Raw genomic sequence first — 12,519 nt, forward strand, 5'->3', positions numbered from 1 at the left:
CTTGATCACCCCTAACCACTTGCCTGCCTGCCTGATCGCCCCAACCACTCTGCCTGCCTGCCTGATTGCCACTAACAGCTCGCCTGCCTGTCTGATCACTCCTAACTGCCTCTGCCTTGGCCCCCGCTACCACGGCTTCATCCAGAAGGACATTCAGAAGGTCGTTCAGCTGTCTGGTCTAATTAGCATATTATGCTTTTATTATTATAGATTGCTCTTAGATTAGAAAATTTCTGCAGATATCTGGTGATACTTCATGATCTGTTTATATTTAAGAATGGGGGTTAAAAGCTGACTGGAGTAAAATAATAAATGGATGGGACTTGCCATCTGTGGGCTTCATGGTAGAATGATGTTGTTTGGCTGTGGCGAGCCGGCACGGCCATGGCATACTCAGCCCCAGGGCACCTTATGTGCCGCGCCAGCTCAGCCAGGTTCAGTGACCCTGAGAGGGGGTGGCTGAAAGGCTTAGAAAAGACAGACAAGAGAATGAAACCTGGGTCTCAGTGGGACACTGCTTCCTGAGAGACAGTGCCACGGACTAAAAGCCGTGTCTTTATTTTATAGCCAGATGCCTCAAGGCAAAGTAAGGGCGTGGTCAAGATGTTTACAACATTCTCGTGGGTTTCGATCCTACTCAATTACATGCACCTGATCAAGCTCTGTTTACTTGCAGCCTCTATCACTCAGGCACGTGGTGGGGCCAGTGTTCGGACCATAGGTTCTAGCTTACAACTATAGCTCTTGGCTATAATTGTGCTGGGAGGGATCTGCCCTCCAAGCTGGGACTTGCACATGCCCATGAGAGGACTGTTCCCTCTCATCAGTCCAAGGCTTGAACCTGTCCAAACACTGTAGCTGCGCCCCACATTTGGCCATCTTGTTGGATATTTTCTTATGTTTGTGTCTAGATCTTCCTTGTTGACTGGTCCAATTACCTGGAGCACATTCTTCCACTCTTTGGATGTAATAGTCTGGGAGCATAGAGGAAGAGGGCTGGAAGAGACTCAGCATCCAGAGTACATATGTTACTAATCTTCCTGTTTTCAGTATGGCCCTCATGCCTTCATCTGGCCATCTTGGCTGGAAGCAAAAGTCAGTTTAATTAAATGGCATGTTTCTTAGTCTTCTTTTGTTAATAAAGGGTTGTTTTAACAAACACATGAATGCTGTTGCAAGGCTTTTCCCTTAAAAGCACATACAGATTTTTTATTTGTGTTTTCATTTTTTTTTAAAGTAGCTGGTAATTTAAAGGCCCAGTCCATGAGGACCTATAGAGTAGGGGCCCTGAGATGTATAATTCCTGAGGCTTTTGTCATTCTCTGTTGCTGCGTGCTTTGTTATTGAAGGCTGTTCAAGGTCTCCTCAACTTTGGAGTTTTGACCCACTGATTATTTCATAAATTTTAATGAAAGACAGATTGAGAGAAATCATTGATGGGGCCACATGGTTGTACCATATTTATACACTGGCTCAGAATGAAAATCTCTATGAAATTACTGAGTTACCTTTGTGGAAAGCCCCAAACTCCATTTTCTAGCTTGTCTGATCTAGCTAGGACAAATCAATAGTGATTTGCATAAACTTCTATGTTCCTGGCACATTGCTATGATTTATTTTTAAGGCACAGAAAAGTGTCTAAATATTAGCACACATATTACAGATTTGCAAATAAACTATATATAGTTATATAGAGCATGCTGTGCTTTTCTAAGGAGTCTGTAAAGAATGTGGTTTAACTTGCCAGTGTGTAATAATAAACTTATTTTTGTGTGATTATGAGCTTTATTTCTAATTCAATAGCAGATGTTTATTTTCATTAAGTTATAATTTAAATGTTTTTGGCTTAACTAAAATTTCCTCTATATCTCACAAAATAAAAAAAAATTAGACTGAAAGTTTCTTTTAAAAGATCCCCTTCAGATGGGACCAGGTTATTTTAGAAACAGATTTAATTATCCCTGATAATAAGGATTAGGGAGCGAAAAGGAAATTGTGATCTTTGAAGAACTCCTAAATATCATTTTAGTCCATCACTTCAGCTTCCCCTATTGCTACCAGACCCACTCACTCACAGGGCACTATTGTTGCCTTGGTATCCTGGCTCTCTTAGTTTCTGCAGCCTACTCACTAAGCCAATGAACAGTGTAATAGCCCAAAGCTAGGGAAAACAAAGGATCTAGATTATTTGAAACTAAAAACATTAACAGCAGAACAATGAGCAATCGACTGTCTTTCCTGTGCTGGGTTCCAATTTTTTAAATCAAAGGGTGTTTTTTCTTACCATTTTACACTTTCTTAATCACAACAGCCTATATAAATACTTGAATATTGGGTGGGATAAAAATGAAAAAAGGGATTAGAAAAAGCATGTACTCTTTTTTAAAAATTAAGCCTTTAGATGGACTTTATTATTATTATTTTTTTACTCTTTCTGTTGACTTTTATTTTTTATTTTATTTTTTCCATTTTTTATTTTTTATTGATTAAGGTATTACATGTGTACATATCTTCCCATTGCCCCCCCCCACCACACTCCCATACATGCCCTCACCCCCCAGTGTCTTGCGTCCATTGGTTATGCTTATATGCATGCATACAAGTCCTTCGGTTGATCTCTTATCTTCCCCACCCCCCACCAACCTTCCCGCTGTAATTTGACAGTCTGTTTGATGCTTTACTGCCTCTGTATCTATCTTTTTGTTCATCAGTTAATAATGTTATTATCCATAATGAGTGAGATCATGTGGTATTTTTCTTTCATTGATTGGCTTATTTCACTTAGCATAATGCTCTCCATTTCCATCCAGGCTGCTGCAAATGGTAAGAATTCCTTCTTTTTTTATAGCAGCGTAGTATTCCATTGTGTAGATGTACCATAGTTTTCTGATCCAGTCATCTGCTGACGGGCACCTAGGCTGTTTCCAAATCTTAGCTATTGTAAATTGTGCTGCTATGAACATAGGGGTGCATATATCCTTTCTGATTGGTGTTTCTAGTTTCTTAGGAAATATTCCTAGAAGTGGGATTACTGGGTCAAATGGGGTTCCATTTTTAGTTTTTTGAGGAAACTCCATACTGTTCTCCACAGTGGCTGCACCAGTCTGCATTCCCACCAGCAGTGCACAAGGATTTCTTTTTCTCTGCAACCTCGCCAGCACTTGTCGTTTGTTGATTTGTTGATGACTGCCATTCTGACAGGTGTGAAATGGTACTGTATTGTCGTTTTGCTTTGCATCTCTTGGATAATTAGTGACTTTGAGCATGTTTTCATATGTCTCTTGGCCTTCCTTCTGTCTTCTTTTAAAAAGTATCTATTTAGGTCCATTGCCCATTTTTTTATTGGGTCGTTTATCTTCCTTTTATTGAGTTGTATGAGTTCCCTGTAAATATTGGAGATTAAACCTTTATCGGTGATGACATTGGCAAATATGTTCTACCATACAGTGGGCTTTCTTGTTGTTTTCCTTATGGTTTCTTTTGCTGTGCAAAAGCTTTTTATTTTGATGTAGTCCCATTTGTTTATTTTCTCTTTAGTTTCCATTGCCCTAGGACAGTGGTCGGCAAACTCATTAGTCAACAGAGCCAAATATCAACAGTACAACGATTGAAATATCTTTTGAGAGCCGAAAACTGACTTCTGCGCATGGGCCACGAAGTTTCAATCGCACTGTACGTGCGCACCCGCACGTGGTATTTTTTGGAAGAGCCACACTCAAGGGGCCAAAGAGCTGCATGTGGCTCTCAAGCCGCGGTTTGCCGACCACTGCCCTAGGAGTGGTATCAGTGAAGAAATTGCTTCGGCATCTGTCTGAGATTTCTCTGCTTGTGGATTCTTCTAGTATTTTTATGGTTTCCTGTCTTATGTTTAAGTCCTTTATCCATTTTGAGTTTATTTTTGTGTATGGTGTAAGTTGGTGGTCTAGTTTCATTTTTTTGCATGTGTCTGTCCAATTTTCCCAATACCATTTATTGAAGAGACTGTCTTGACTCCATTTTATGTTCATGCCTCCTTTGTCAAATATTAATTGAGCATAGGGGTTTGGGTCAATATTTGGGTTCTCTATTCTATTCCATTGGTCTATATGTCTGTTCTTGTGCCAGTACCAGGCTGTTTTGAGAACAGTGGCTTTGTAATACAGCTTGAAATCTGGTATTGAGATCCCTCCTAATTTGTTCTTCTTTCTCAGGATTGCTGTGGCTATTCGGGGTCTTTTTTTATTCCAGATGAATTTTTGGAGAATTCTTTCTAGGTCTGTGAAATATGCCTTTGGTATTTTAATGGGGAGTGCATTGAATCTATAGATTGCTTTGGGTAGTATGGACATTTTAATGATGTTGATTCTCCCAATCCATGAACACGGTATGCTCTTCCATCTATTTATGTCTTCCTCTATCTCTTTTTTCAATGTCCTATAGTTTTCTGAGTAGAGGTCTTTTACCTCCTTAGTTAAGTTTATTCCTAGGTATCTTAATTATTTTGGTGTGATGGTAAATGGGATTGTTTTCTTAGTCTCTCTTTCTGTAAGTTTACTGTTGGTGTATAGAAATGCCATAGATTTCTTGGCATTACTTTTGTATCCGCTACATTGCCGAATTCATAAATTAAGTCTAATATTTTTTTTGATAGAGTCTTTAGGGTTTTCTATGTACAGTATCATGTCATCTGCAAATAAGGACAGTTTTACTTCTTCTTTTCCAATTTGGATGCCTTTTATTTCTTCTTCTTGTCTAATCGCAATGGCTAGTACTTCCAGTACTGTGTTGAACAGGAGTGGTGAAAGCGGGCATCACTGTCTTGTTCCTGTTCTTAGGGAAATGGTTTTAGTTTTTGCCCATTGAGTATGATGTTGGCTGTGGGTTTGTCATATATGGCTTTTATTATGTTGAAGTATGATCCTTCCATTCCCACTTTGCTGAAAGTTTTTATCAAAAATGGGTGTTGGATTTTGTCAAATGCGTTTTCTGCATCAATTGATATGACTATGTGATTTTTGTCTTTCAATTTGTTTATGTGATATATCATGTTTATTGATTTGCGGATATTGTACCATCCTTGCATCCCCGGCATAAATCCTACTTGGTCATGGTGTATGATCTTTCTGATGTACTGCTGGATCCGATTTGCTAGAATATTGTTGAGGATTTTGGCATCTATGTTCATGAGGGATATTGGCCTGTAATTCTCTTTCATTGTGTTATCTTTATCTGGTTTTGGTATTAGGGTGATGCTGGCTTCATAGAATGAGCTTGGAAGTGTTCCTTCCTCTTGACGTTTTTGAAATAGTCTGAGGAGGATAGGTTTCAGTTCTTCCTTGAATGTTTGGTAAAACTCCCCTGTGAAGCCGTCTGGCCCCAGGCTTTTGTTTGCTGGAAGCTTTTTGATGACTGCTTCAATTTCTTCCATAGTTATTGGCCTATTGAGATGTTTAGATTTTTCCTGATTGAGTTTTGGAAGATTGTATTTTTTCTAGGAATATGTCCATTTCCTCTCGGTTGTCCAGTTTGTTGGAATAGAGTTGTTCATAATATTTTTAAACAATCCTTTGTATTTCTGTGGGGTCTGTTGTTATTTCTCTTCTTTCATTTCTGATTTTGTTTATTTTGCTCCTCTCTCTTTGCTTCTTGGTAAGCCTGGCGAGAGGTTCATCAATCTTGTTTATCCTTTCAAAGAACCAACTCTTGGTTTTGTAGATCTTTTGTATTATTTCTTTGGTCTCTATGTTGTTTATCTCCACTCTGATCTTTATTATTTCCTTCCTTCTGTGTACACTGGGCTTTTCTTGTTGCTCTCGTTCTAACTGTTTGAATTGTAGGGTTAGATAATTTATTACCATTGTTTCTTGTTTTTTGCAGTAGGCTTGTAGAGCTATGAACTTCCCTCTCAAGACTGCTTTCGCTGTGTCCCATAGATTTTGGGTTGTTGTGTTGTTGCCATGATGTTTTTTATTTCTTCTTTGATCTCTCTGGTAACCCAGTCATTGTTTAATAGCATGATATTTAGTCTCCAAGTGTTTAATTTTTTTGGATTTTTTTATTGTAGTTGATTTCCAGTTTTATGCCATTGTGATCTGAGAAGATGCTTGATATAATTTCTATCTTCTTGAATATGAGGAGACTTTGCCTGTGTCCTAATATGTGGTCTATCCTTGAAAATGTTCCATGTGCACTGGAGAAGAATTTATATTCTGTGGCTTTGGGGTGAATTGTTCTAAAGATGTCAATTAAGTCCATCTGATCTAGTGTGTCATTTAGGATTGCTGTTACTTTGCTGATTTTTTGTTTACTTGATTTGTCCTGTGGTGTCAGTGGGGTATTAAAGTCCCCTTCTATAACTGTATTGCTGTCAATCTCTCCCTTGATATCTTCCAGAAGTTGTTTTATGTATTTGGGTGCTCCTGTATTGGGTGCATATATGTTTACCAGAGTTATATCTTCTTGTTGAATTGCTCCCTTTAGTGTTATGTAGTAGCCTTCCTTATCTCTTGTTATGGCCTTTACTTTGAGGTCTATTTTATCAGATATAAGTATCGCAACCCCAGCTTTTTTCTCACTTCCATTTGCCTGAAAAATGTTTTTCCATTCCTTCACTCTCAGTCTGTGTGAATCCTTTGTTCTGAGGTGGGTCTCTTGCAGACAGCAAATATATGGGTCATGTTTTCTTATCCATTCAGCTACCCTATTTCTTTTGATTGGTGCATTTAATCCTTTTACGTTTAATGTTATTATTGACAAGTACATGTTTGTTGTCATATTTTCCCTTAGTGTTTGTGTTTCTTCTTGCCTTTCTCTTTCTTCTTTTTACAGCAGTCCCTTTAGCATTTCTTGCATTGCTGGTTTGGTAATGATAAACTCTCTTAGCCCTTTTTTGTCTGTGAAGCTCCTGATTCCACCTTCAATTTTGAATGATAGCCTTGCTGGGTATAGTGTTCTTGGGTTCAGTCCCTTGCTTTGCATCACTTTGTAAATTTCATTCCATTCCCTTCTGGCCTGGAATGTTTCTGGTGAGAAGTCCGTTGATATTCTAATAGGAGAACCCTTGTAGGTAACTTTCTGTCTCTCTCTGGCAGCCTTTAAGATTCTTACTTTGTCGTTGGTGTTTGTTAATTTAATTATGATGTGTCTTGGTGTCAGTCTTTTAGGGTTCATCTTGTTTGGGACTCTTATGTGCTTCTTGGACTTGCATGGGTTTTTTTCTTGCCAATATCAGGGAAGTTTTCTGTCATTATTTCTTCAAACAGGTTTTCTATTCCTTATTTCTCTTCCTCTCCTTCTGGTACCCCTATTATGCAAATACTGTTTTATTTTGTGTTGTCCCAAAGCTCCCTTAGGCTCTCCTCTTGCTTTTTAAGTCTTCTTTCCAGTTGCTTCTGTGTTTGTGTGTTTTTTCCTACCTTGTCTTCTAATTTGCTGATGCGGTCCTCAGCCTCTTCTAGTCTACTGTTTAAGCCTTCTATTGTGTTCTTTATTGCAGCTATGTCGATCTTCATCTCCTCTTGGTTCCTTTTCATGTTGGTGACATTCTCATTCAGCTCCTTATAATTCTCATTGAGTTGTGTGTATTTGTCATCCAGCCGTTTAAACATCCTTATAACCATTACTCTGAATTCTTTCTCTGACAAGCTGCTAGCCTCAATTTCATTTAACTCCCTTTCTGGTGATTCCTCTTTTTCTTTCCTTTGGGGGTTGCTTTTTTATCTTCCCATGTTTTCCTGTAATGTTTTAATTGTAGATCCAATTGCTTTGCTACCCAGGTTCTTTTGGGGATGGTGCTACTGGTGTAATATCTCAGTTCTCCTGGGCTTGGTAATCTAGTATGGTTCCCTACTTGAGCTATTTGGGTTCTTTTGATGTAGGCCTGTGAGCTTGAGAGGCACAACTGCAGTGTCTGGAAGTTAGCAGCCATGGAGGGGAGTGTCCTAATTTTTGCTGTCTTGGACCCTTAATTGAAATCACACATGCCCAGCGGGGACTCACAGTGGCACCTAGGAACCGTCTGTTGGGATGATGGGGCTCAGGGGGCCTGCACTCTGCAAAGGCATGACTGTGGTGTCCAGAGTTCTGTAGTTGTGGGGTGGGCAGACTCAGCTTTTGCTGTTGCACCTGTCGTGGATAGGCGCTAACTCCCAGTGGCGGCTCACAGGGGCACCCGTGGTACGTTTGCCTGCGAGGCACACTGAAGCTCTCTGAAGGGCCCTGGCAGTGTAGCTGCATAATTGAGGTGCCTGTGGGCAGGTATCCAGGATGAGTGAATTCAGAATTTCTACTGCCGGAGGGGAGTACACCCCTGTTTGTCCAAGATCACACCCAGGGAGAGATCACAGTGGCTCCCACGAGCGCCCTGTGGGTAGATGGGTTCACGGTGCCTGCCTGTTGGAAATTCGCATCTGTGGAGGTGCGTTTGCTGGCACAGAGCTCTGACGCACTCTGAGGGGTCCTGGCACTGGGGTTGAGTAGCTGGGGTGAATGTGGGCAGTTATTCAGGAAGAGGGAATTCAGATTTTCTACTGTGGGGCAGCGTGTCCTTGTCTGTGCAGAATCACACCCAGCAGTCTCATAGCTGCTCCCCCAGTGTGCTGTGGGTAGATGGGCTCAGGGGTCCTGCTCCTTGGAAATGTGCGCCTGTGGAGGTGCCTTTGCCTGCACAGAGCTCTGGTGCACTCTGAGGGGCCCTGGCACTGAAGTTGCACAGCTGGGGTGTCCGTGGGCAGTTATTCAGGAAGAGGGAGTTCAGAATTTCTACTGCAGGGCCGTGTGCCCTTGTCTGTACAAAATCACACCCACAGGGGCTCCCAGTGGCTCCCAGGAGCTGCCTACGGAGTGGTGTGCCCTGGATGTCTGTGCTCTGGAAAGGCGCGAATGTTTTGTCTGGAGTTCTGCCGCTGGGGAGGGGGAGGTTGCACTTACTGCTGCTGCGCGGTGCACCTTTGGAGGTGGAGGTCCCAGGGTCTGGGGGTCTGCAGGTGGGGCAGCAGGATTTTGGCTGGAGTGGCTGCTGAGTCGCAGGGCAGTTCCAAGGCCTGTCTGGATGGTGGTGCTGATGAGTTCTTAAAAAAGGTCGTTCTCCCCTTCAAGATGGCGTGGGCTCCGTGCTGGAGTCCCGCAGTCCAGGGAGAGCTCACAGCGGTGGTAGTCTCTCCTTGTCCAAGAGAGCCTGGTGTGCCAGCCCCTGCTGCTCCTGTGAGATTTAACTGTCCCTTACTCACTCACACACACACCACACACATCCACACACTCTCCTTTCATACCCTCACTCACTCACTTCCTCTCCCTCACCTCCGTCCTGCCAGCCACCATCTTCCGAAATCTAGATGGACTTTAACAACTTAAATATGTTAAATACTATTCCTGCCTTAGCCTGTCTCCTTAGTGGTTAGAGCATTGGCCCACTGATTGAAGGGTTTCAGGTTTGATTCTGGTCAAGGGCATGTACCTTAGTTGCAGGCTCAATCCCTTAGCCCAGTGGTCGGCAAGCTGCGGCTTGCAAGCTGCGGTTTGCCACTCTGTTGACTGAGTTTTCCAACCATTGCCTTAGCCCCAGTTGGGGTACATGTGGGAATCAGCCTATTAATGTGTATCTCTCACATCGATGTTGATGTTTCTCTCTCTGTCTCTCCCCCTCCCTTACACTCTCTCTAAAAAAATATCAGTGGAAAAAATATCTTTGGGTGAAGATTAACAAAAAGAAAAAGTAACACAACATGCTATTCCTACTTTGCAAGTGGAAGTTGTGTTTTATTTTGTTTTTGGTGGTCTTTAACAGTATATGTTTTTCTTTTCAGCTACTAAGTCAGGATTGTTACCTCCACCACCTGCGCTCCCTCCAAGACCTTGTCCATCACAGGTAGGAGACAGATGTTGATTTCTATAAACTGTTGGGTGGTAGAGAACCGTTGCCCTACCACTGTGCTTCCTTTTTGAGGGTGGATCACCACACAACTGGCCAGTCACGTTCCCAAGATCTGAGAATGGTTAAATTTCTTCTTATCTAGCTAGTCCCCCTAACCTCATGTGGAAAAGGGAAAGTTTTCTCAATAAGCAACCAAGCAAATGTGTACTAGTTCAGTCTTGTCTGTAGAAGGTTGCATGTGGTTTTCATACAGACAGGGAGTAGTAAATGGGGCATCTCTCTAATTAAGGTGGGGGACATGGTTTTTCTGTATAGCATGTGCACTCTTGGTGCCTATAGTTTCATATGTATTTTAGGAGCTGTGTTAATTCTGAATAAACTAAAAAGAAATGCTTATTAACCTGGGTTTAGTGCTGTGGTTTGGGCCCACAGTGCTTTCTTTAGGATAGTATTTTCCCTTGGAAAAATAAGCTGAAACAGCAGGAATTGGGAAAGCATGTCACCAAAAGCTCTTTCACCTATGAATTTATTCTGCCTTATTTACATGTGCTACTCTGGCCTTATTCATCACTATCCTTTGTAGAGTTGAAAATGAGAAGCAAGCAACAGATCTGTGGAGTGTGGTAAAGGGTGCGACAGATCCTTCTTTTCATTAATTTCTGCTTAAGAAACTTTCTATCTTTAAAGACCTTCTCTGACTTTTGACAGAAAATGTTGGGCAATTTCTCATTAAGTACTCCCAGTTTCTAACGTATTGCTCTGGGTAGTTCAGAGCATACCTTTCCATATGGAGCATCTCAGGACTCGCTGAGTCACTGAAACCACTTAACATTTGCTTGTCCTTTTAGAGAATTAGATGGTTTTTGGCATCCACTCAAACTTGAGATGTAAATACCGTGAGGTATTGATTTCCTGCTTCAGTTTGATGTGGAATAAAAGCCCTGTTCTTCCTTACCACATATAAACAAGTGAGAACCTCGTTTCCAATACTCCAGCAATGGCTTTAAGAGATGTTGTTGGGTAATCTGTCAATAAGTATTTATCTAGTCTCTGCTATATATCTAATGCCAAGCTTTAGTTCCACCCTAAGCATTTTTCTGGTTATCATTTCTGCTCGTTTAATTATTGACTCTGTATATTGAGCATTTACAATAGACCAGGCATTAAGCAAAGTGCTTTCAATGCATTCTTTCATCTTCACAAAAATTCTGTGGCATCGGTACTAATATTATCCTTTTCGTTTTTACAGATGAGGAAATTGAAGCATACAGGGGTTAAGCAAGTCACCCAAGGTGACATAGCTAGTAAATAGTAGAGCCAGCTCCCAAACTGAGGCCCATCTCCTGCAGGCCCCTCTCCTCCCCTCCCCATCATTGGAGTCAGAATGTCTCTGTATACAGGAAGACAGTGATCCATAACACTGGCAATTGAGGCTTTCACCACGTTCCCCTAAGGAGGACCTAGATGAGATGAGGCTCTGGATTTGTACCAACAGCAAACCTGGACTTTGTCACAGCAAAATTAGTGGGCATTCTGCCAGCTGCTGCCTTCAAACTGGGGCTTGGGAGTCACCTGGATGAATGAATGGAAGGCCTGTCTGAAAGGGCTTTTGTGACCAACCTCCTTATCTTTCTCCTGCTATGCAAGAGCCAATAGTTACTTCTCCTTGTGCTTCTGCTATCAGCAGTCCTCATCTGAGCTTCTGGAGGTGGGCTTCCTGCTTGCTTTGGGGCTTAGTGACCCAGGGTCTGACAGGAGCTGGGAATTCTCAAGTCACTGTTAATGTATGAGACTGTTGCCTTGTCTGCTCCATTTCTCATCACAATGCAAACAGTGAGCCCAGCACTCAGCACAAGCCTTCAACTCAGCTGCCTAACTATGGAGATCTTAGACTACAGAAACAGGTGTGTAAGAATGCAGGCAGGAAGCCCCCACCCCACCCCCCACTCTCCATTTTTCCTTCACTGTAAGTGGGGCACGCATATTCAAAGGAGGAGGCCCTGGGTAATAAACACGATTGTCTTTAGTCTGAATATTGGTCCAGGAAAAACTCACCTAACCACTTGTGTGTTTTTGTGTTCCCCAAACTACTTGTGATAAAAAGGTCTCTGGGAGACATTACTAGGGCCCTGTGGTAAGACACATTTGCAGGCTGTTGCCTCTGTGCCGGCTCTGGGAGATTCCCAGTGCATATGAGCCCGTGAAAGGCTTTGAAGTCCTACAATAAAGAAACCTGGTCAATTTTGTTAAAGCTGGCAATTTCCTAGCTTGTGTGACCATTCATCTCTTTATTTTTAAAATACCTATTCATATCCGGAGGGCTTAGTGGTTAGGAAACATTATTATACACCAGCCTTAAAGTATTGGTAAGAACATTTCCAAACCCCTTTCATCTGTCACCTCATCTCTATATTATGTGATTAAAGCTAAATTTTTATATCTTTTGCCAATAGTTTTTTTCTAGAAAATGAAAAAGAAAGTTTACTGCACATTAGCTTGGGATTTCAAAAATTGTTATGCTTTCAGTTTGTTGTGTTTCCTTCCTCCCTTTCCTATTCCTTCTTGCTTACTCTCTTATGAGGTTGTTTTTACCACTAAACACTCTAAATTCTTCTGTGCTGTTGAATATTTTTGAATGTTCCTTGGACAATCTTCCTGACTTTGGGAAA

General features: G+C 41.6%; 1 protein-coding gene across 7 annotated transcripts in view; it reads left to right on the forward strand.

Moving 5' to 3' along the window:
• The window catches only part of REPS2 (RALBP1 associated Eps domain containing 2), a 204,454-nt gene that overhangs the window by 148,854 nt on the left and 43,081 nt on the right, over positions 1–12,519 (forward strand). For all 7 annotated transcript variants that reach the window (XM_080653923.1, XM_080653926.1, XM_080653925.1 and 4 more), the window contains one exon: positions 9,783–9,844. In XM_080653923.1, the coding sequence (XP_080510049.1) occupies positions 9,783–9,844 (62 nt within the window). The remainder of the gene's footprint in view (positions 1–9,782; positions 9,845–12,519) is intronic.

This window comes from Plecotus auritus (assembly GCF_963455305.1).
Source record: "Plecotus auritus genome assembly, chromosome: X".
Lineage (NCBI taxonomy): Eukaryota > Metazoa > Chordata > Mammalia > Chiroptera > Vespertilionidae > Plecotus > Plecotus auritus.